Source organism: Rattus norvegicus, chromosome 12 (genome assembly GCF_036323735.1).
Source record: "Rattus norvegicus strain BN/NHsdMcwi chromosome 12, GRCr8, whole genome shotgun sequence".
Classification (NCBI taxonomy): domain Eukaryota; kingdom Metazoa; phylum Chordata; class Mammalia; order Rodentia; family Muridae; genus Rattus; species Rattus norvegicus.
In genome coordinates this window covers 13,110,740-13,133,629 of record NC_086030.1, presented here as the reverse complement: position 1 = coordinate 13,133,629, position 22,890 = coordinate 13,110,740, and the positions used below count along the sequence as shown (strand labels likewise).

The 22,890-nt window shown below is 46.4% G+C and overlaps 2 protein-coding genes across 5 annotated transcripts in view; one reads left to right on the top strand and one right to left on the bottom strand.

The window, feature by feature from the left end:
* Positions 1 to 14,491, bottom strand: part of Lnx2 (ligand of numb-protein X 2) — a 65,263-nt gene extending 50,772 nt beyond the window's left edge. For 2 of the 4 annotated variants that reach the window (XM_006248835.5, XM_039089545.2), the window contains exon 1: positions 14,334 to 14,471. The gene's annotated coding sequence lies outside the window, so the exon portion shown is untranslated. Of the gene's footprint in view, positions 1 to 14,333 lie in introns of all 4 variants that reach the window. The other 2 variants (NM_001108329.1, XM_039089547.2) reach the window with 2 other exon arrangements.
* A 1,069-nt stretch (positions 14,492 to 15,560) lies between these two features.
* The window catches only part of Polr1d (RNA polymerase I and III subunit D), a 33,565-nt gene continuing 26,235 nt past the window's right edge, over positions 15,561 to 22,890 (top strand). The window contains exon 1 of the mRNA NM_001037787.1: positions 15,561 to 15,621. Coding sequence (NP_001032876.1) covers positions 15,596 to 15,621 — 26 coding nt within the window. The 5' untranslated portion in view covers positions 15,561 to 15,595. The remainder of the gene's footprint in view (positions 15,622 to 22,890) is intronic.

Here is a 22,890-nt window from a genome sequence, read left to right as displayed (position 1 = left end):
CAATGCTCAGGAGAAATGTGCAGAGTTGGTGAGCCCTGCAAATCACGCCAAGACATTCTTCACTTAGTAAGCAGTAGTGCCAAACACGCACATTTTAAATTAGGCAGTTTGTACTATCCTATTCTCTAATAGTTTGGCTTTTTAGAAGAATTGAAAACATGGCCGAAGTAGGTATTTTCTCCGGTGACTGAATGCACTGTGTATATATAACGCCCCAATTTCTTCTGAGCTATATAGATGATTAAAATTCACTTTTGTGCTCCGCACTCCTCAGCCTCTTTCTGAGAGTCTCGCTGCACAGTTCAGGCTGGCCTTAGCTTTGACCTCGATGATCACTGTCGTACCTCAGCTCCCTGAGTTCTCAATGCTACAGTGCTGAGATTACAGGTGTGGACAACTGCCCTTGGCATCGGCGCTGCCTTTACATAGAAGAAAGCATCTGTGTGCAGTGAGTGGCGTGCACCTGTAATCCCAGCGCCTGGGAGGCTAAGGTAGAAGGATCTTAAGTGTGAGACTAGCCTGGGCTACATTGAGTCAAGTCAATACAGGTTATATGTATAGGAAGACCTTGCCTCAAAAGACCAAAAGAGAGCTGTGGATGTAACCCATGGTGCAACATGCCTAGATGCCCAAGACCACTCACTGGTCCTCCCCACGAGAAAAATTTCAAGTAGTCATTGTTGTCTGTATCCATCTCTACATGGTTAACACCTATATGTAATAAAGAGATAAATGCTGTGTGTGTGTGTGTGTGTGTGTGTGTGTGTGTGTGTGTTTTAAAGTAATGTAATTTAGTTGCGATCTGGAAATTAAAAGGTTTCCAAGTGAAATTTCAATTGAATAAGCAATTTGAAACAAATGTTGAGCTAATTTAAATCAAGGTATAAGATAAAACGTTTAAAATATCTACGCATGGGCTGGAGGGATGGCTCAGCGGTTAACAGCACTGGTTGCTCTTCCAGAGGTCCTGAGTTCAATTCCCAGCAGCCACACGGTGGCTCACAACCAATCTGTAATGGGATCTGATGCCTTCTTCTGGTGTGTTTGAAGTCAGAACAGTATATTCACATGCATAAAATAAATAAATCTTTTTAAAAAATTCACACATATAGAGATGTATATACAAGATGCCACATAGCAAACAAACCTGCTAGGATATCAAAGAGCCCGAACCCATGTGCACACAGCGCCTTCTCATGTAATACAATGTAGCAGGAACAAAGGAGTGTGCACTAAAAGAAACAAAACATAAATGGGCTGAACTAGGCCCTTACAAACATGGGTAAAATTAAAGATAAAGCAGATAAAGAAAATGTCCACATCAAAAAGAAAATTAAATGAGGCAATTCCACGGAGCCCTCATGATGTGCTGAGCCCCAGATCAGACAACTTTACCATTGCCTCATCTGCCTGCTTTAAAATGAGTATGCTAAACAAATCCAAATACGTAAAATAAACCTAAGTAAGCAAATATGTAAACAAACGTCACATTCACTGGAAAAGTTACTTCATACTTCAAACTGGGGCAAAATGCAGCCAGTTTGCTGCTAATGTAGGATTTTTACAGGAGACATATTTTTACTAGGTCTACTCGGAATCCTGTAAGCTTCTGGAATCAGTGCATTTCTAACAGTCATTCAACACACAGCTCTAACCACATCAACACCGAACGATGAAGCCTTGTTTTTCTCGTGTTTACTTCTGCCCCTGAGGAAATCTACTATCACCCCCTTTGTTTCTAAAACTGCACCAGGACGTCAGCTGATGAGTCATGGATCACACTCTAAATCCTTAGTACCAAAGAGGGCAGTGCACCAAAGTTTAACACATCAATCTTAAGACCATCCAAGTTACATTGCAGCTTTATGAAGTGACATAGATGGGCTTTAAGAAGGGAGAACCTTCGACGCAAACCGCAAATTCAAGGGCTGACAACATCACTTCCCTTGTTTCCCCAGTAACCGGTAGGGTTTTGTTTTTCTTAATTCAGAAGAGAACAGAAAGTGAGTTGGAGATGCTGACAGACACAACTAAACAAACACCTATCTTCATGAGAAAGCTGAAGCTCTTCCAGAGTCGCCTTCCCAGATGCCTGGCTTCTCTTCATCCCTTCCTACGCTTGCTCTTCAACCACTTCTCCTGCGTGGGGAAACCTCCAGGACAGGGTGTGCAAAGGGGAGATACTGTGGCTGGGGCTGGACGTGTGGCTCAGTGACAGAATGCACAAGGCCTGCGCTGGCCTCCAGGGACTACTTTCTGTAGCAGAACTGTTTACAGGGTTCCCTGGTGAAAAGGACAAACAGCCAAAAGGAAACTCTGGCCACTAGAAATAGATGTGTGGAATGCCATCACAGTAGCAGGGAAAATACAATCCAATAGCTACCACAGGACTTGCACAATTATGAAATGTATTTCTACTTTACCCACAGTGTCTAAGCTTCATCTCAGCCCCCGCAAGGCTGCCTGCGCTGGTGTCATCATCTACATTTGGAGTAGAAGAACTACCTACGGTCTGTTTGCCTCCTCCAGTAAGAGCTTCAGTCAGGCTCAAACCCCAGGGATGCGACTTGAGGCATGCCAAGTGTGGGAGGCCAAAGTCACACTGAGGACCTTGATCGCAGGCACACTGTGGAAGGGAAGCAGTTCACCTATGAGAATCACTTGACAGGTGGGCATGATGTTTAAAACTCCTCTGGTTTTGGAACTGAAGGGCTTTCTTCACTGTGAGGCTCTCACCCATCAACAAAGGGACGTCTTTTTGCTGCAAATGGGTTATCACAAAGAACCACAGGTGGTCAAAATGCAGAATCTGTGGCTGTGGAGTGGACATCTCCAGCACTGCCCTTACACCCAAGGCTCAGGGGACATCGCAGAAAAGGGAGGCAGAAAGGGTCTAAGGACCAGAGGACCAGGAGGGCTGCTGTGAAGTCCTCTGGCCATAAGAAGAAATCCAAAAACTCTCACCGGCCGTGGCTACCTGCACAAGACCTGCCAAGACCTCACCAATCGACTTGCAGATGGATGATGGGTAAAAGAGTCACAAGGGCCACACCTCAGCCTGAATAGCCGCAGGCAGTTGCAGCTGCTGAGGAAGGAAGTCAGATGTTCTGTAGAGAGGAGCTCCTTGGTAGGTTGTCCATGTTTCAGAGGCCAACCTTATACCTGTGAACAGCACTAACTAGACTCAAATAGGTTACCACCGCTACCACCACCATCACCATCACCATCACTACCACCACCATCACCATCATCACCACCACCACCACCAAGATGTAGGCAATGAGCATACTGGAGGAGGGAAGGGTTCATCTAATGAAATTCTCAAAAAAAAAAATTTTTTTTTCTGAGCTCAATCCCAAGAACCCACATGGCAGAACAAACAAACAAACAAAAAAAGAATCAACTCCTACAGGCTGTCCTGTGACTTTCACATGCATTCATTGCACAGTCACACGTTTAAAAAAAAAAAAAAAAAAAAAAAGAGTGCCCTCATCTGACTATCTGCATTCTTCATCATTTGTCAGAGGTATAACAAAATGCTTGAACCAGTCTGTCTTTATGAAGAAAAGAAGCTTGCCTAGTTCACAGTCACAGTTCTGGAGAGTCAAGACCATGACAATAGTGAGATTGCTGGTGTTCTGGGGGCACTCCCCTCCCCCCTCTGTGTCCCTCCCTCCCTTCTTTCCTCCCTCCCTCTCTTACTCCAGAAGACCAGAATTTCCCTCACAGAAAATGACAGGAACAGTCATGAGAGGCAAGACCAGCAGAGATGCTACTCAAGGGACAAGGCTTACGCTTTTATGACAACTTGATGTCTTAAAAATAATGCCCAGGGTTGGGGATTTAGCTCAGTGGTAGAGCGCTTGCCTAGGAAGCGCAAGGCCCTGGGTTCGATCCCCAGCTCCGAAAAAAAGAACCAAAAAAAAAAAAAGCCCACTCCAGAGCAGAGGGGACAGCTAGTCTGCAAAGCCCTTGTCTTTCTAAGGACCTGAGTTTGACCCCCAGAACATCCACAACAGTGCTGGGAATGGTGGTATGCTCTTGGAATCCTGGTACTTCCGGATAGACACAGGACTCCTGGGGGTAGCTGGCCAGCTAGTCTAACCTGCTGAACCTCAGGCCCACAAATACCTTGACTCAAAGGAGGTCATTTCCAGAGAGCGACAACTGAGGTTGCCCTCTAGCCTCCATGCCTGGGTTCCCACACAAGTACGTACTCGTGGATATGTAAGAATACATGCATGTACACACATATACTCACACACTGGGGGGGGGGGTGGGAGGGGAGAAAGAGGAAGGGGAGGGGAGAGAAGGGTGTTACTCCAGAAGACCACCAATCCCTTCGAAAACTTTTCTCCAGTGTACCTCAAGCCTGCCCATTAGGCCTCATCTCTCTTTTTTTTTTTTTTTTTTTTTTTTTCTTTTTTTCAGAGCTGGGGACCGAACCCAGGGCCTTGTGCTTGCTAGGCAAGCGCTCTACCACTGAGCTAAATCGCCAACCCCTAGGCCTCATCTCTTAACACACACATAACACCATCCTCTGTATTCTTCGAAATGCCACTCATAAGCTGTAGCCAGTAATTCCTACCTCATCAATTTTCCTTATTCCATCTTTCTAACCACTGAACTCTAGATAAGAGAGGAAAAAGGCTAGACAGGAAAAGAAAGAGATCCCTGAAGAAGGTCAGGGGTTAGAGAGGAGGCAACGCTACTGTTAGACTATTTCCTGCTGATTGGGGGCATCCAGTTCCTTGGGGCAAGTTTGATTTTCGCCTTCAGGATATCTGATTTCTTCTTCTTTGCACACGACTACTTAACCAACACCAACCCACCAACAACTCTTAGGGGTCTAGCATTTATAGATTCTCTGAGAAGTCCCCAGAATTCCAAATGTCACACAATCACAGAAACTACCTGCAGCTGGCAAAATCACACCTTACTAGAGCACAGGGCAAATCACAGTCAGCTGCTGTGCACAGTCTGCGGCAGCCCCATGTCCCACCCCTGCGATTAAAATGAAAACATATTCTTATAACACTCCTGTGTTAAAGAAACAAAAATTCTAGGGGCTGGAGAGATGGCTCAGTGGTTAGAGCACTGACTGCTCTTCCAGAAGTCCTGAGTTCAATTCCCAGCAACCACATGGAGGCTTAAAACCATCTGTAATGGGATCTGATGCCTTCTTCTGGTGTGTCTGAAGAGAGCGACAGTGTGCTCATATACATAAAGTTAACCAAAAAATTCTTTAAAAAATAAAAAACTCCAAAATTGTCACTATAATCAGCGAAAAATAAATAAAATAATTTTTCTATAAATAGTTTCTATACTGTGGTGATGAATAATTATCAATGTGATAGGTTTAGAATAAGCTAGAAAAAGAACTTCTGGCATAGTAACAGATGGATTAGCTAGTGTCTTACGTTTCTATTGCTGCAAGGTGACCATGACTGAGGAATTTATAAAAGAGAGCATTTAATTGGAAATGTGCTTACAGTTTCAGAGGGCAAGTCCATGATCATCATGGCAGGAAACACAGGAAGACAGGCATGGCGCTGGAGCAGTACCCAACAGTTCACATCTGATTCAACAGGTGGGGCGTTGGGGGTGGCAGGGCAAGATTGGGCCTGGAATGGAGTTTTGAAACCTAAGCCCGTCCCCAGTGGCACACCTCCCAGTCTGTCCCAAACAATTCCGCCAACTAGAAATGGAGCATTAGAACCTATGAGCCTATGTGGGCCATACTTAGTCAAACCACCAACCACATCTAGTTTAGCCTCTAGGCATGTCTGGGAGGCATGTCTAGGTTCATTGAGATGAGAAGACACACCCTAAATACAGGAGGCGCTGCATCCTGGGCCGAGACTGAAGGAAAAGACAGGGAAAAGGGATACACAGCAGCATTCAAGTCACTCTGCTTCCTGACTATGGATGAAGTACGATCGCCACCTCATGCTCTTGCTGCTCTGACTCCCTTGTCCTGATGGCATGTAGCCTAGAACTGTGAGCCAAAGCACCTACACCTGTTCTCCATTAAGTTGACACCTATTGTTTTCTGTAACAATATATATTTGCAAGATAAACCCTGAAAGGTTTCTCATTATATTTCCTCAAAGGTAGAAAAGTCATTCAAGCGTGATATAATACCTGGAAAAAGGGTAAGCCAGTGTTTCAGAAAAATTATCTCTATCTTTAATAAAAACTGAGATCAGTCTGTTTAAGCCTATTAACTATCTCATCTGCAACGGAAGCGCAAAGTCTACAGTTAGAGGAGTGACTGGAGTTGATGCATGCTTCACAGGAGACCTGCTCGGCATGCTTCGAAATGTCCTAGACGGTGCTCATGGATGCAGAGGCTGACCAATCACATTACACACCCATAACAGGGACACGGGCACAGCACTGGCTCTCCCATAACTAGCTGTTTTATTCCAGCTTCTGTTAAAGCTAGACAACTGTTTCCATATAAGGAACGAAAAGGACACATGATCTATAAGACAGTACACAGGGATGCATGGTTCTGGAGCCATGTCCTAGCCCTGTCCCTGCCACCAAGTAGCTCCATCCTGAGTTAAAACCAGTCTACATATTTCAGAACTAACCCTACAGCTACAGTCTGAGAGATCTGGGACAATATTTTATTTGGACCTTAATTTTACATCATATATAAAAATAGACTCCAAATCAAAAGACTTCACTGTAAGACCTGACACAATATAACAGCTGGGGTTGGGGACGGGGGAGTGGGGGAAGCAGGGGAAAAGCCTCATGAAAAATACGATCTCAAAGGTACACATAAGGGCTGGCCAGTGGGGCACACCAAGCTTCAAACCTTCTGCACATCCAGGCAGAAGTGAAAAAGGCAACTGTAGAATGAGAGCCAGTATTCGCAAACCAGCTCTGCCAAGGAGTTAATATCCCAAATGCATATAGAACTCCAAGTACTCAAAAGTGGATAAAGAACTGGAAAGCATTTTCCACAATGATATACAGTGTATGGCAAGATGTGCAGAGTCACTAATTGTCGCAGGAATGAGATCAGACAGAAAGGTGCTGCCGCATATCCATTAGGATGGCTATGACCCAACGATGCCGACGGCTGTGAGTGCTGCTGAGGGAGGCTGCAGAGAGGGGACAGTGTGCTACTGGTAGGGCTGTCGAATGGCACAGCCACTGTGGAAAGCAGGAGGACCTTCGAAATGTTACAACTAGAACTGGCACTACATCCATCAATTCCGTTTCTGGTGGAGGGCATTTGCATGCTTATGGTCACAGGAGCATCACGCAGAAACACCGAAGAGGTGGAGGAAGCCAGCATTCCGTTGGCCCATCACACAGATGGCTGAACAAAATGTGGTATATTCCATATGGGAAATTTTTCTGTCATTAAAAAAAGGAAGGAATTTTTGTCACATGCTACGACACAAATGAACCCTGGGGTCGTGATGCTGGCAAACTCTGTTTGCGACATTTCCCATCTCCCAAATGAGATACCTAAAGTTGTCAGAGGCACTGAAACAGAAAGGAGATGTGTCTGGGGGCTGGGTGGGTGGGGATAGAAAGTTGTTCATGGAAACAGTTTCTACCGGCAACGCAAAAAACTCTCAGTGGCGATCTGCCTCACAATATATTAAGCACGATGTACTTAAACACGCTTAGGAAAAACTGAAGCGCCATGGGAGTGTTCCATTTGCACTATTTGGCGGGATTCCTTTCAGTTAACCACTGCAAATGAAGCATCTGGATTGACACATGTTGTAAGTGCTAAATATTTCACCGGATTTCAAATGAGGGGCATAAAGTGACGTGAACTCTCAGGGGTGGTTTGTGCTGGCGCATTAATGCATTTTGTGAGGCGCTGATGCAAACTTCAACGTACGGAAATCTTTAAGACAACAGTAAAGGGGCCGGTGGAGCTGGCCGGTCTGCTGCATGATTAATATTAGACCATTTTTTACTGACTGCTGTGGGAGAGGAAGGAAGGAGCAGAATTAAATCATGAGGCTCTCCTGAGAGAGATTGAAAAGGATGGAGCTGAGGACCAGATCAGGCCTTCAGTAAACCTGAGGCTTCAGCAGGAAAGCAGGGAAGGGGGAGTCACAGAGGTCACTTCAGGGTCCTACCGGCGAGCCTGTGCATGACCTAGGGGCTGGGTTAAAGTCTGTCGACGGTGAAGGTTTGGAATAATGTATGAGTAACCAGACTAAAACCCTCACTAAGATTAGCCGGTCACATAAGGGCAGGCCCATCCACCTCCCTGGCCTGGCACTACCTCCAATTCCTCTAAGGAGGGTTTCTCTTTCTAAGGCCAAATCATCCACATAGCCTTCCAACTAAATTTACAAAAGGGAGATGTCAGGGTAGGGGCTAGTTTTCCTCTTCTATCGACAGATGCCGCCCTAGATGAGAAATATGTAAGCCTATTCTATCATTTCAAGTGCTTGTTTAAACTCACGTTTAAAAAGGAATATAAGAGGAAATGCATAATTTTAGTGTTTTTACCTCATCCGGTGTTACCGAAATGTTGCCAATTCAAGATATAATCAACATAAAAATTACTGAGGTTTTCATGGGTTTCGTATTTGACACTGTTGTATTTCTCCGCACAGAGCGTTCACATTTCAAAGCCCCACAGCCAAATATGGCTAGTCAGTACAGTACCCAGAACACAGGCCTGCACCCTTTCACAGTGCTTACTGGCTTGAACTGTGTGGTGGTGTGTCAGTGCTTAGAGGAAGTCTGTCTCAGGGCCGTGTCAGAACACTCGGTAGACACAGAACAGACTAAGGGGAAAGAAGAGGCAGGAGGGTAAGCCGAGAGAATTCCCAGGACTGAGAAAAGGCGTGCATGGGCAAAGATGAGCTGGAGAGAGGCTCGCTGACAGGATGTGTGTGTGTGTGTGTGTGTGTGTGTGTGTGTGTGTGTGTGTGTGAGACAGATGCTTAAGCCAGGGTTCCAGATCAGGTCTAGCAGACATTTTTACTGCCACAGGGAGGGGTGATGGGAAAGGAGCAGACACACTGGCCTAACATTCTCTCCGAGGAGGATGGGAGCTGCACTGGGAAGTGTGGGCCTTAGAAAGGCTGGTGGGTGATTATAGGAGTTCCTAATGTGGACAACCCCATGATACCAAATGAATGTCAAACCACAGTGGGGTTGGGGGTGGGGTGTGTGTGAAGAGCTGAGGAGCTGGAAGCAGGTGTGTGTGTGTGTGTGTGTGTGTGTGTGTGTGTGTGTGTGTGTTAGTCATCCTGCCATCAATGATGGCCATCTCTCCACTGAAGGTCTGCTAAGATCTGAATTTCTCCACAGTTAGAAACCCTGCTGCTTGTGTTTTTCAGCTCAGGACCAATCATGGGGCATGTGCTTAGAGATCTGGCAGGCAGGATGGAGCTGAAATCTGAAGTTTAAATACTGAAGTCACACAGAGGAAAACAGGGCAGCGCTCACGACACTTAAGGATGACTTCATCGAAAGGATCCCACATGATCGGATCCATGGTAACTTACACGGTTTAACTGCTAAGGATTCTGATGAAGAATTAAATTTTAAATTTAATTGAAGCTTTGTGGCTAAGATCTGATGGATAAGTGTTTCTCAGATTTACTAATAGCCAACACAAAAATCTTTATTATAATGAAGTACAACAGTAACCTGAGATTATGACCCTCAACCTTTGGTTGTAAACTTTTCACCACTTTAGGGTACCATCCCCCTTTGATAGGGTCTGTCTCTAGGATGCCCTGGCTGGCCTAGAACTCGGCATTCTAGAACTCCGTTTCTACTTCTCATTTCTATCCAGACTGAAAAACTCCAAATTTCCACTCACAAGTTTTCTCCTGAGGAAATGGCCTGTTGAGGTAGCACTCTAAAGTGCCTAGGCTAGGGCAATAAAACTATCTAATACCTAGCCTTCTCTGGAAACATTTCTGTCTAGATTCCCAGTCATCCCCACAGAGATAGCAGAGGCTCTCCCTGGGAGCTTTCCCAGGAACCAGGAAGCTGTGGTCAGTAACCTATGACCAAGGTTATACCCCGTGTGTCATGCACTTACTACTGAACCATGACCCAGAGGTCGTCTCTACCTTTGGAGAACTTACCACACCCCACAGCCATGGCAGTGAACTGTGAAAAGAGAAGAATGACAGCATCTATCTCACATGGAAACAGCTGGCTCTTAACAACCATGGGTTCACCCAGGTATCTTCTTAAAGGCTTGCAAACACTGTAGGGCCTCTTGTCACAACACATTCTCTTTTGTTTTCCCTCTGACCAAACATATGCAGAAAGGCAGACCAAAGCTTGCGGATTCATTCCTTCATGTATACACACACACACACACACACACACACACACACACACACACACACACACACTGGGGAATTTACAGTGAACAAAACAGATGGGACCTTTGCTCTAGCAAGCATACAATCTAAAAGATAGAAACTCTTAGGTTTTTTTCCAAGTCACACAAACCGGTCTTGGAGGGAGGTGTCATCCTGCAGTAGAGAACTAAAAGTCCTCTGAAAAACACATTAAGCTAATAGCTCTCATCTTCTGGATCCAACCAGTCCAAAAATTTACCTGAAATTACCAAAACTTTACTGTTTCTGCTGCTAAGGGAAGTTTAAAGGAGATTTGTTTTGTGAAACTTCCTAGGCTCTTTAACAGTCAAGCTGGAGAACTCTACATTTTACAATCCTATGTGTGAGGGGTGTGTGGGGGTGTGTGTGTGTGTGTGTGTGTGTGTGTGTGTGTGTGTGAATTTTTTAGCTGGCACCACTTTTTAAGTTAACCTATCTTCTGCTATCCTTCCTGCCTGTAGGAAGGCAGCTATGGAAAGAGCTGTAGTTCAGGAAGCAAGGGGGAAATGTTACACCGTTCTGCAGAGTAAGAAGGATTTGAGTTGGGGTGGGGGTTAGGAGGGGAGAGTGGAAAGCAGAAGAAGAGAAAAAAATCAGAGCCAACTGGTGTAGGAACCACAGGTCTTTACAGCAAAATCAATGTGGCAGGGTGTGGGTGGGCAGGCCAGGGTTTTGCTACATAGCTCTGACTGTCCTGAAACTTGAAATACAGACCAGGCTAGCCTTAAACTCTCAAAAGATCAGCCTGCCCCTGCTTCCCAAGCTGAGAAAAAGTGTATGTGCCACACCGAGGCCGGGTTTTGTTGTTTTGTTTTTGTCATGGGGGGGGGGGGGTTGTTTGTTTGTTTAGACAAGGTTTCCTGTGTATCCCTGCCTGTCATGGCTCTCACTCTGTAAACCATGATGGGCTCAAATTCAGGAGCTCTGACTGCCCCTGCCTCCCAAATGCTGGGACCGAATGCATGCCATTGCCACCTGGGCTGTTTTTGTCATTTTGTCATAGGATTTCACTATGCACCCACAGGCTGGCCTCAAACTCACGGCAGTCTTCTTTCGCCACAGTCTCCTGAATGAATGAGATGACAGTTGTGTGTCTCCACACCCAGCTCTGAAACGCACTTCCCACACCTGCTGTCCCACATGAACACCCCACCAGCACTGCTCTCCAGACTCCACCTTCCCCTGTCCCCCAATCTCACAGTTTACCACGAATCCAAAAAGACTGACTATGCAAAAGTCCTTTCTTTCTCTCTTCTTCACAGGCTTCTCTTGCGATGTGTAGCCAACATGCTGGGTTGACATGTCAATCACCCATGTGGCAGCTCACAGGACAGAGCCTGAGCCTGAGCCGGACTCCCTGTACGCTACCATCCCAGTTTTAAACTGCTCCTTCTCAAGCCACCATCATTCATTGCACTACCTCACTAATACTGTTGCCATTAAAGGAACAACTAATATTTATTCAGCGCTTGGAATTCAGCGCCACAGACTGTGTCGAGGGTATGACATGCGTAATTTCACTTGATCCTTACACCTTACTAAACAGTACTATGACTATTTCCTGCCTGTTAGGGAATCAAAACCAGATGGAATAGTAATTTGAAAGGCAAGTGGAGGGGGTTGGGGATTTAGCTCAGCGGTAGAGCGCTTGCCCTGGGCTAGCAAGCGCAAGGCCCTGGGTTCGGTCCCCGGCTCCGAAAAAAAGAAAAAAAAAAAAAAAAAAAAAAAGAAAGGCAAGTGGAAGAACCCGACTCCTCTTTTGCCTCCATAACCAGCTTAACCAGTCCATACTCACCCCCCCCCAAAAAAAAAAAAAAAAAAAAAAAAAAAAAAACCAGGAATCACAGGGCATAGTGGCATAGGCCTTTAATCCCAGCACTCTTGGAGGCAGAGGCAGGTGCATCTCTGAGTTCAAGGCCAGCCTGGTCTACAGAGTGAGTTCCAGGACAGCCAGGGCTACACAGAGAAACCCTGTCTCTAAAACAAAAACAGAAAGCAGACAGGCAAATCAAGAAACCAAGGATCAACGTCTTTCACTGCTCCTACCTAGTCACTCTCTGAGGAGTCCATACCGCCCGAACGCCACACCAGCTTTCTTCACCCGCTGATGACAAGCTTTGGCTGAGCTTTTCCTGAGCCATAGCCATGACTGTTTTTATTTTTTCAGGTTTTCAAACCCACCAGGCTAAAATGCTAAAGAGCTAAGAGCGGGTAATAAAGCCCGGCAAACACAGATAATATGCACAGAGACTTCACGGTAGCCCCATTCTGTTTCTCACTCTTGGGACCCCCACTGTCCCCCAGCTATCCCTATGGAATGCAAACCTCACCACAGCATCTTCCTGCTTGAAATGAACACCCCACGATCACTGACTGGATGAAGTGTCCAAACGTCTTCATGTGCTACACAAAATCCTTTCTTTTTAGTATTTCAACAGATATCTGAGGGTCCAGTTGTAGAACATACCATGAACCCTACCTAAGATGAACAAAAAAACCAGCCCCTGACCCCTATTACTTTAACCCCAAACATTGTGTTCTTCAGATTAACCATACGCACAGCAGATAATGTCACATTCTACAGCCATAAGCATTTAGGATGCTCCCAGAGAGAGCCTGTGCCAATTCCTCTGACACATTCTAGGCAGAAATGATTTTAAGTTCCCACATTACTTTGTTCAAATTACTTTCCGGTAGTGGACTAAGAAGTATACAGCCACTGAGCAACTTTGGGCAAGAAATGATCCCTTTCCTCAAAGTTGCCAAAGCGGTAGACACTGAGTAGCTAAATGTTTATACAATGAAAAGGCTCAAACTTGAAGATTAGAGGAAAAGAACACAGACTTAGTGGATGGACTAAATTAAAAGCAATGTGACTCTAGAGCTGTTCTGAGTTGGCCTACATTTGACCCCTTTGGGAAAACTCACATGGAATTTGGACAGGCTAAAATGGCAAAACCTTCTTAGCTCTGGCTCAACAATGATCTGCAGGCCAAATAGGACACTAGATTCCCCCAGGTTCCTTCTTTACCTGCCAAAGTCCTTTTTTCCGAAGGTGTGGGGGAGGGAGGGTGTTCAAATCTATCAAAGCAAACAGGATTGACCTACTGAGATCCAACTTCGTCTGTGCTGTGTCACTGTACAGGCTAGAGAAAAAGCAAATTGTGTCCTGGGAAGGAGGCCAATTTCTAAGTACTGTGACTACAAAGAATGTGACATTCTTAAAGTGAAGGCAGTTTGGATAAACTGGAGCTCACAGAATCCTCCAACTATCCTTGCCATTGGTTTCTGTGATTTTATTTTTAAAGAAAAATTGGCGGGGTGTGGGGCGCACGCCTCTCTAACCCAACAGCACTCAGGAAAGAGGTGGATCCCTCTGAGTTCCAGGCTGGCCAAGGCTACAGAGAAAAGAAAAATTGATTCGAAAAAGCCACGCGGAAGCGTCCTTAGGCTCCTGGCAAACACACAATCTTAAATGCAAACGGAAATACTAGAACACTCCATTTAAAAAAAAAAAAAAAAAAGCCCTTGTGTGAAACGTGGCAGAAAGCTTTCAAAAGCCAGCGATGTTTTTCCCCAAGAGGTGTTTTGTGCGCAAATGCTTCCAAATCGGGATTCATATTTTGGAAATTATACCCCCACGCTCCCAAACATGTCAAATCTGAAGAGAAAGGTGAGACTTCCCCCGCAACAGGCTGGGGCGGGGAGGAGGGTCTCTCTGCTCATCCCTTCCAGGGAACAAAACCAAAGGGCAGCTGGCTAGCGCCACTCTAGCTCCCGACAACGTGCAGACGCGAAGTGCAACAACTCGTCCTCAAACGTCCATGTCTTGAGAAGCGAGAGGCGCGCAGAACCGCACCGGGTCTCCTGGAACCTGCACCCGCACCGGGCCGGGCCAGACACCACGCGGCCCCCAGCGGTTCCCCAGATGGTCCCCCCTACCCTGACGCCACACCCCGTCACCGCCCGCACCTGAGGCGAAGTAACTCACTGACGGAAAGCGGCGGGCTCCCCGCGGGCGCGCTAACGAGGACGCTACCCGGCTCCGCTCTGCCGGGACTCACCGCCGCCGATTTCCTGGCGAGAAGCAAAGTCCGGCCAAGACTTTACTTCTCAACCGCCCCTGCTGCCTTTCCCCTCGGGGGCGAGCGCAGAGGCCCAACCCGACACGCACCTGAGCCAATCAACGGCGGGCGAAGGCGGGACTAAGAGCGGGCTTGGAGCCGCTCGACCAATCAAGGAATTCTAGGGGCCGGGTCGGCCCTGCTCATCACTCCCGAGTTAGAGTGAGCGCGTTCCGCCCTCCGCCATCGCTCCCGGCCGGATTCTCCCCTCAGACACACAGAGAAGACGCTCGGGAAGTGTCTGCGTGCACCCCTGGAGCGCCGCGCCTGGCGTGGGACAGCTGAAGGGAGGGGAGGGCTGCGGGACCAGGCTGAGGGAGAACAGGTGGCGCGGGGCGGCTGACGTGTAGGTGTGCAGGGCAAGAGGACAGCTGGGTGGGGCGGGGATCCAGCCTGGCCAGGGTCAGGTGGGAGAAGAGAGGATGCACCTGAGAAGGGCGGTTCCTTGGGTTCAAAGGGAAAAGGAGCTGCAAGTCCACCGCGTGAGCTCCGGAGGAAGGAGGGCGGTGCTCCAAACTCTCACTTCTCTCCCAAAAGAAAGACAAACGCTGCCCTTGCACCTATTGGAGATGTACATTTGCACCCCTGGGAGAAAATAAAAAGCCCACAGTATCGTCAGGAAAGTCACCTCTGCACACTAGTCTCTCTGCTTTTTCAAGGTTGCAATATGCTGGGTGCCCCAGGAAAGGCCCCTGAGGACTCCGGTCCCGGGAATAGCCAGCCATGGGGCAGTCCCGTTCCTCGAGACTCTAGCAAGTCAGAGATCCGACCCCGACGCTAAATAGCAGATGTCTCGGGGCAACAGGCGAGAAGCCTGTGATCTACGGTAGCACTCGGGGACAGAATGTGCACCGCAGCCGCCTGGCTTCCGCAGTTCCAGGTGAGCGGTCCAGCCCGAGCCTGGGCGTGGTCGGGGGCGGGTTCTGTTTTAGCCCCGCCCTTCAGAGGGGGCCCTGCCGCGCCGCTGCGGCTCCGCCTCCCTCCTTCCGTCATCCGCTCCTTCCGTCGGTGGTTTCTTCCTTCCTGCCTTGTCCCGCACCTTTCGCGACATGGGGAAGATCTTCCTTTTCGCCAGCGCCACCTGAGGATTTCCCGGAGCCGCCCCCCGCGATGGAGGACGATCAGGAGCTGGAGAGGTAAGGTTGGAGGCAAAGAGTGGAGTGGGGCGGCGGGTCGGGCCAGAGAAGCGGGTAGCGAAGGGGCACGCGGCCGACTGAGCCCGGCGTGGCGGCTAGGCCTGACCCCAGGCGCTGGGGAAGGGAGGAGAGAGAATAGAGCGGGCCGGGTTGGGAAGAGGGAGGAGCCGTGGGTTCATTTATAACAGAAAAGCCCAGAGGGACGCTAGCCATCCGGGATGGGAGAGAGGTAGGGAATCCAGCTGTAAGTCCCAAACTGCCACCACCCTCATTAGAACTGCCTCGTGTAAGGTCACGCACCGGGCCAGCCGTCCCGAGTGGCGGTCCTGGCGTGTTAAGTTAGCTAAAGTTACTGCAACTCCGCTCTGTGCAGACTGCTCGTAAATTCTCTCTGTCCGCCAAATTCTCCCTCCTATTAAACTTTTCACTTCCTTTCACTTAGTTTCCTTACCTCTTTCAAACGGAAGCTGTAACTGAGCCTGCCACCCTGATACCTTGTGGTTGCCATTTTTATGCTAAAGTAATCGTGTTTTTTATGCCTGTCAACTCCCTTTTCATCTAAAGCAGGGCCTACCCTATTATAACTCTGCCCCTTTCTTTGCTCTATCCGAAGATTTTTGCAAACAATTAACTTCGTGGGTTGTTTTTCTTTTGTTTTGTTTTTTTTCTGAGGTGGTACCCACCCCCTTGCTGGAGTCAAATGAAGTAGGGAGAAACGAGTTAAATATTTATGGCTAGAAGTGTGGAGGCAGGAAAATGAGGCAGTGAATCTTTAAGAGTTAATCAGAAAACGATATTCCGTATGATCTCATTCTTACACAAAAAAATATGTGTGTAGAAAAATATCAGGATTGAAGACCTCAATGGCTGAAGGCGAGAGGAAGACAGCCCTGGAAATGGTCCAGGCAGCTGGAACAGATAGACAGTGTGTGACATTTGTACTACACGAGGAGGACCATACACTAGGAAATTGTCTGCGGTACATAATCATGAAGAACCCGGAAGTGGAATTTTGTGGTTACACTACGACCCATCCTTCAGAGAGCAAAATTAATTTGCGAATTCAGACACGGGGTGCACTTCCAGCTGTTGAGCCGTTTCAGAAAGGCCTGAATGAGCTCTTGAATGTCTGCCAGCATGTGCTTGTCAAGTTTGAGGCCAGCGTAAAGGACTATAAAGATAAAAAGGCAAGCAAAAACGAACCCACGCTCTAGTCCCTCGTGCAGGGTACAAGCAGGACCACCCTCAGGATGGTACAGAGCCCAGAACTAGAATTGGTGACTACAGCATGTTCTGTCCTATAGGAAAATGTGGCTCTAGCTATTGACCCATTACAGCTTTTGGAATCTCTGCAAGTCTGTTTGCCTAATAAATTCTCGCTTTTGTTTAAACTAGTTTGAGTGGTTTCTCTTCCTTGAACCTAGATGAACCCCCAAGGATGGTGTCACCCCTTAATTGAACCAACACTATAAGTGAACAGATGTAATTGGGCCGAGTCAGAGGTTGTGATCACAGATCTTAAAAAGACTATTTCTATATGATCGAGATGCTGTGGGAAGGAGAGGTAAAGTAGAATGAGGTCCAGGACACTATGATTTAAAAGGCTGGAAAGAAGATTGGAAGAGGGACTTGAGGTGGTGTTTGTTTTTACATTTTCCTTGTATGTGCACACAAACATGCCGTGGTACATGCATGGCAGTCTGTTCTCTCCTAACGCCATATTGGAGCCATTTGATGATTGTTGGGCTTCACAGCAAGCACCTGTACCCACTAAGGCATCTCCGGGCTGTTTTTTTTTTTTTTATTAATGCAAATGCTTCTTTGATATGATTAGTAGACTACCTTAAGGATGAAGATAATGTGAAGTACTCCTCGGAGTTTTAATTTCGCAAGAGAATTTGAATTGGTATCAAGCTCCATCTTCGTAGCTTTTGTAGGATGTCAATTTATTGCTTGAATTCCAGAACACTAATGAAATATGTAGTCACGACATGAGTAAACCAGTTTTTACTAGGTTTCGTGCAGGCCTGTTTGTGTGGATATGTATGCATGCACATGGAAGCCAGAAGTTAACCTTTAGTTTGGTTGGTTTTAGGGCACGTTCACCAGCTAGCCCCGGCTGACTTGGAATGCACTTGGTAAACTTGCCCTTGCCCTAGTTTCTCACATATTGGGGTTAAAGGGGTTTGTCAGTTAGGCTAGGCTACCCCAGGAACCTATTTGTTATCTGTCTCCCGAGCATTGGTGTTGGAAGCTTAGCCACCCTGCCCAATTTCTTTTACGTAAGCTCTGGAAATTAAAATCAGATCCTTAAAGTTTGTGGCAAGTGCTTCAGCAACCGAGTTGTCTCTCCAGCTCCAACTTTAATTATTGGAAAGACTGGAATTACCAGGTAACATTTTTAGTCTTTAGGTAGGAGCCCAGGGTTACATAGAAGAGATAACATTTGTTAGAAAGTCAGGATTTGGAGGAAGAGAATTCTGTACAGAAGAAATGACATTTTGCAGAAGAAATGACATTTTGGGAAACTAACAATATTAACAAAACTTTTCACATCCCAAGAGTCATCTGGTTTATCTCTTTAATCGTTTGTGTCTTGTAAGTATTCTACCCAGGCGTGACTTAATTCACTCTAAGTATCTGTCACTCCTGAGCCGAGTCACCTCTTGCTCTTGAGCTTTGGGATCTTTGGTGATGCTTGTCTTCAGTCAGAACTCCACTTTCTGCCAGGGATGATGGTGCATGCCTGTAATCTCAGCATTAAAAAGATGCAAGCAGGAGAATTACAAGTTAAAGATCCAACTGACTTGAATAACAAGAGTTTGCCTCAGAAAAACAGCACCAACATACATACATGCTTTTAATCCCAGCACTCTGGAGGCAGAGGCAGAGGCAGAGGCAGGCAGCTCTCTTAAGTTTGAGGCCAGCCTAGTCTTCAAAGTGAGATAGGAAGTCCAAGGCTACATAGAGAAACTCTGTCTCAAAAAGTCAAAAAAAAAAAAAAAAAGGAACCTTTAGGTTATATTTGACCTCTTGTACCCTGCCAAGTGCCTATATTTCCTAGACTTGACCCACTTTTTAAAAAGATACTTTTGTACTCACTGAATGCCTGCATTGTACCAGGCCTTGAAAACAGATAACAGTGGAAACTTGTTTTTGTTTTTGGAAGAAGGGTTTCTCTGTAGTCCTGACTGTCCAGGAACTCACTTCAGACCAGGCTGCCTCCCACATGGTGGGATTAAAGGCATGAACTACCGCTGCCTGGCTTGGCAGTAGGAATTTTTTTAAATGGAGTTAAAAAAACAAAGTTTTAAACAAATACAAGGCCAGATAGAGAACTTGAGAAGTGTCTGCTTTGAACACAGAAACCAGGGAAGGAGTTCCAGAGATCGTAGGAAAAGAAGAGGCTATGCGGAGTGGAGAGCAAATGCACACTTGGGGGGAAATGTGAGCTCCTGAAGCAGAAACTAAAGGTTGGAGAACTTAAAGATTTCTATGGTTTAGCATAGCAGATAAGGAGAAGGGCCCATCTTCTTGATTCAGTGAGGAAAAGAGCTGGAGTGCTGTGTTATTTCCATTACAGAGTGGGATGATGGGGCAAATTGTAGCAAAACCAGACCAGAAGTGGCCCAAAATGCTGATAACACGGACAATAGGGAGAAGGGTGAAGTCCTAGGAACAGGATGTCAGATAGAGAACCAGATGTTTCCATCTCCTGTCTAGGTTCGAGGCCAATTACTAGGACAAGGAGCTTAGAAGTAACTTGTGTTGTGAGGGTTGCGGGCCCTGGGAGAGATACAAGCTGAAGGTAACCATGTGAGTCCTGATCATAAAGATGTAAGTCAACAGAGGCTGGAAAGTGATAAGGAAGGGGCCGGGAAGCAAGCCTCAGGCAACCTCAGTGTTAGGTAGAGTATATACCTGATGAGACAGTAAATTCTGCTGTGGAAGATGCTGAGTAAGTCAGCCCTATGACTGGGGAAGAAAAGGTCCTTTGAAATTAGCCCAGAGGCCACTAGGCTGTGGGTCGAATTCATCTGGGGTCTAAGGAGAGGACTCTGCTGAGGAATGACTTGGTTTGAGTTTTCCAAAGATAAAATAGACACGGCCCTTAGAGTGGTATGCTTAGTTGGCAGCAAGGATGATGACAGTTCAGTTAGGGCGGAGAAGAGTGAAGAAAACCAATGGAAGGTGTAAGAAAGTCCAGTTAGAGGAAACAGTGTATCAACTGGTGACCACCACCGGATCTCACAGTTGGATCGCAATAAAGGGTTGTCACTCATCCTGTGGCATGCAGTGTAAATCCATCTAGGGTGGCCATAAACAGGCTCAGATAAAAGTTCATATAGATGGCAGATGGGCTCAGGGAGAAAATAGGCTCATCAGGAGTGCCACATGTGTGGAAGGAACGGTGTGCAGTCTGTGGGAACTAGAGGGCTGAGAGAGCTCGGGGTGTTGGTGTGCCCTCTTAATACCTGCAGACAGAGGCAGGTAGAACTCTGAATCTGAGGACAGCCTAATGTATATAGTGAGTTCTGGCCCAAGGCTATGAAAGAAAGGGCAGAAGAATGGGGGTGACAGACTTGTACTTGAATCATACTTGCTTATATAAACTGAAAAATACCCCCACTACCTCACTGGTGAGCTAATGACGTTGCACTCAAACCACTGCAGTGTTAAGGATTCAAGATCAGAAGTTCTGTTTGGCTGTAAAATCCTGTGTCCTCTAAAGAACCAATCATTAAACGAGATGCCCATACACCAAAGGCTTTTAATATCTAATAATTCTGCATATCTGGCCTAGCACTTGCCACTTTCAAAGCACTTTACAGACTAGTTCTAAATTACATATAGCAGTAGCATCTAAGTGCCCTGATTAATTAGCATAATACAGGTTCGTGTGGTATCTCTGTAGAGAATAAAAAGTCTACATAAAAACTTATCCATTGGGGTTGGGATTTAGCTCAGTGGTAGAGCGCTTGCCTAGGAAGCGCAAGGCCCTGGGTTCGGTCCCCAGCTCCGAAAAAAAGAACCGGAAAAAAAACTTATCCATTTAGTTGTGACCCAGAGCATCTTGCATTCCAAGAGATAGGAAAGAATATTGGATTCTTCGGCCCATGATTGATTACCTTCTTCTCAGTTCATTTATTAAGGTTATTGTCTCCAGCAGGGGAGGAAAAGAGTAAAATCAAGATATATTTAAAAAAATTTTTAGTTGAAAAGAAATATTTTGAGGATGAGGTTTGAGGCCGGGACTTTATATAGCCCTAGCTGTGCTAGAACTCACTTTGTAGACCAGGCTGGCCTCAAACTCACAGAGATCCACCTGCCTCTGCCGCCTGAGTGCTGGGATTAAAGGTGTGTGCCACCACACTCAGCTAATAAAATTTTATATTTTTAAAAGATTATAGTCCTCCAAGTCTTTAGACAAAAGTGATTATTTTTGGTTTACTTCATTTCTAGATTCCAATGATCTTTGGAACATCCTTCAAATAGAGCCCCCAAGAGATGCTTCTGGATCCATAGTTTACTTTCAAAGACCTATAACTCCAGATCTAGCCCTTTTTGATCAAATTCTTAATACTGTATCTTTTTGCTGCTTTAGATTTTATAAGATATTGTGATACAGTTGCTGTTTGGGTCCATTTATTTCAAGGATGGAATGCTTCTCACACCTAGCCGACACTGGACCTCACACTGTCTACACAGCAAGTAAGGCCTGATAGCACTGCCCTGAGAAATAGGGAGAAGGAGTCTAACAAGCCTTCTGTAGTTTGGGCAGGGCAAGTGAGTTGTACATAGGAGAAAGAAGACTGTTTTAATGTGTGGTGTTGCATAGGTAAGTATGGAACCTAAAATGTAACAGATAACGACTGGAAAGGTGGCTCAACTATCAAGAGCACTGACTGCTCTTCCAGAGGCCCTGAGTTCAAATCCCAGCAACCACCACCATCTGTAATGGCATCTTATGCCCTCTTCAGTCACTCTGATATACAGTATGTGCAGATAGAGGGCTCACACACATAAAAATACATAAGCAAATCCTGAAAAAGAATACAAATGTATCAGGTAAGACAGGATTGAGGCGGTCGCTGTTTTGTGCACTCCCACCTGCTCTTGGGATGTGAACCTAGGCACTGAGGCCAGCCAGCGAGGCCAGTGCTTTCTAGGAACTCAGGGATTTAGTGGATTGTGAAAGAAGTATCAGTGTTCAGAGATGTATGGCTTCCTTCTTCCCAGTATAAAGGAGGCATAGCTGGGCCTGGGCGCTCATGCCTAGTAGTACTAAGGAAGGAGAGTCTCAACTTCTTAGATAGCTGGGACTACGGCAAAAGATCAAAGCGCAGCCTGAACACCTCGGTGAGACCATGCTCAAACCATAGGGGTGGCTTCACATGTAGCTTGTGGTACAGTCCTTGTCCTCGCCCTAGTGTGTATAGGTCGAGCTTGATCCCCACCAGGAGGTATGGGGAGGGGGCAACAGTGAGCCTCCCGTCAGTACATTCCCATATCTGGAGGGAAGAGTGGGGCCAGCAGTGAATTCAGACCATTTGATAGAGCGAGTGTGGTAGACTAGCAACATAGATGTAGAACTGGAGGCTTGAGCATGGGATACGAGAAACCTCTAGAAAAGAAAGCTAGATTCTGTATCATGGTAAAGATACAGAGAGAACACAAGCTTCTCTGGGGCCTATATCCATGTTCACTTACTCTGAGGCTTTTCAGGCACTCCCTCACAACCAAAAACCAGTAAGGCAAGATTTACCTCTCCCAGGGCCTGTCCTACTAATAAGAGTTAAATGAGTCAACTGCTCTAAATCCATCTCCCTGCCAAACATGTCAGAATAGTCGGCATCTTTTAAAGAGGATGCAAATCCAGGGCTTCCAGGTGTAAAAAGCAGGGGTAGAAAGAGAGGGTGGGGGAACAGGCTAGCAGGCGGGGTGGGATACAAAGCTATCCCAGTCCTTGAGAAGCTGAGGCAGGAAGATGGAGAGTTTGAGGCCAGCCTGGGTCACAAAGCAAGACCTTGCCTTCAAAATATAAGAGAATATTTTACTCATTTGTTAAATAACTTTTGGGCATAGGGATATAGCAGGAGACAAGTTGGCCTGCATGCAGTTTAGTTCAAATGGCACGGGAAGGCAATAAATGCATGTTACAAATCAACATTAGCGATTAAAGTGATTATGATAATATCGTTAGGTATGTCGAACAAGCTGGTTGGTTTGTATATCTTCCTGAATGAAAATCATAGAACAAACCCAAGC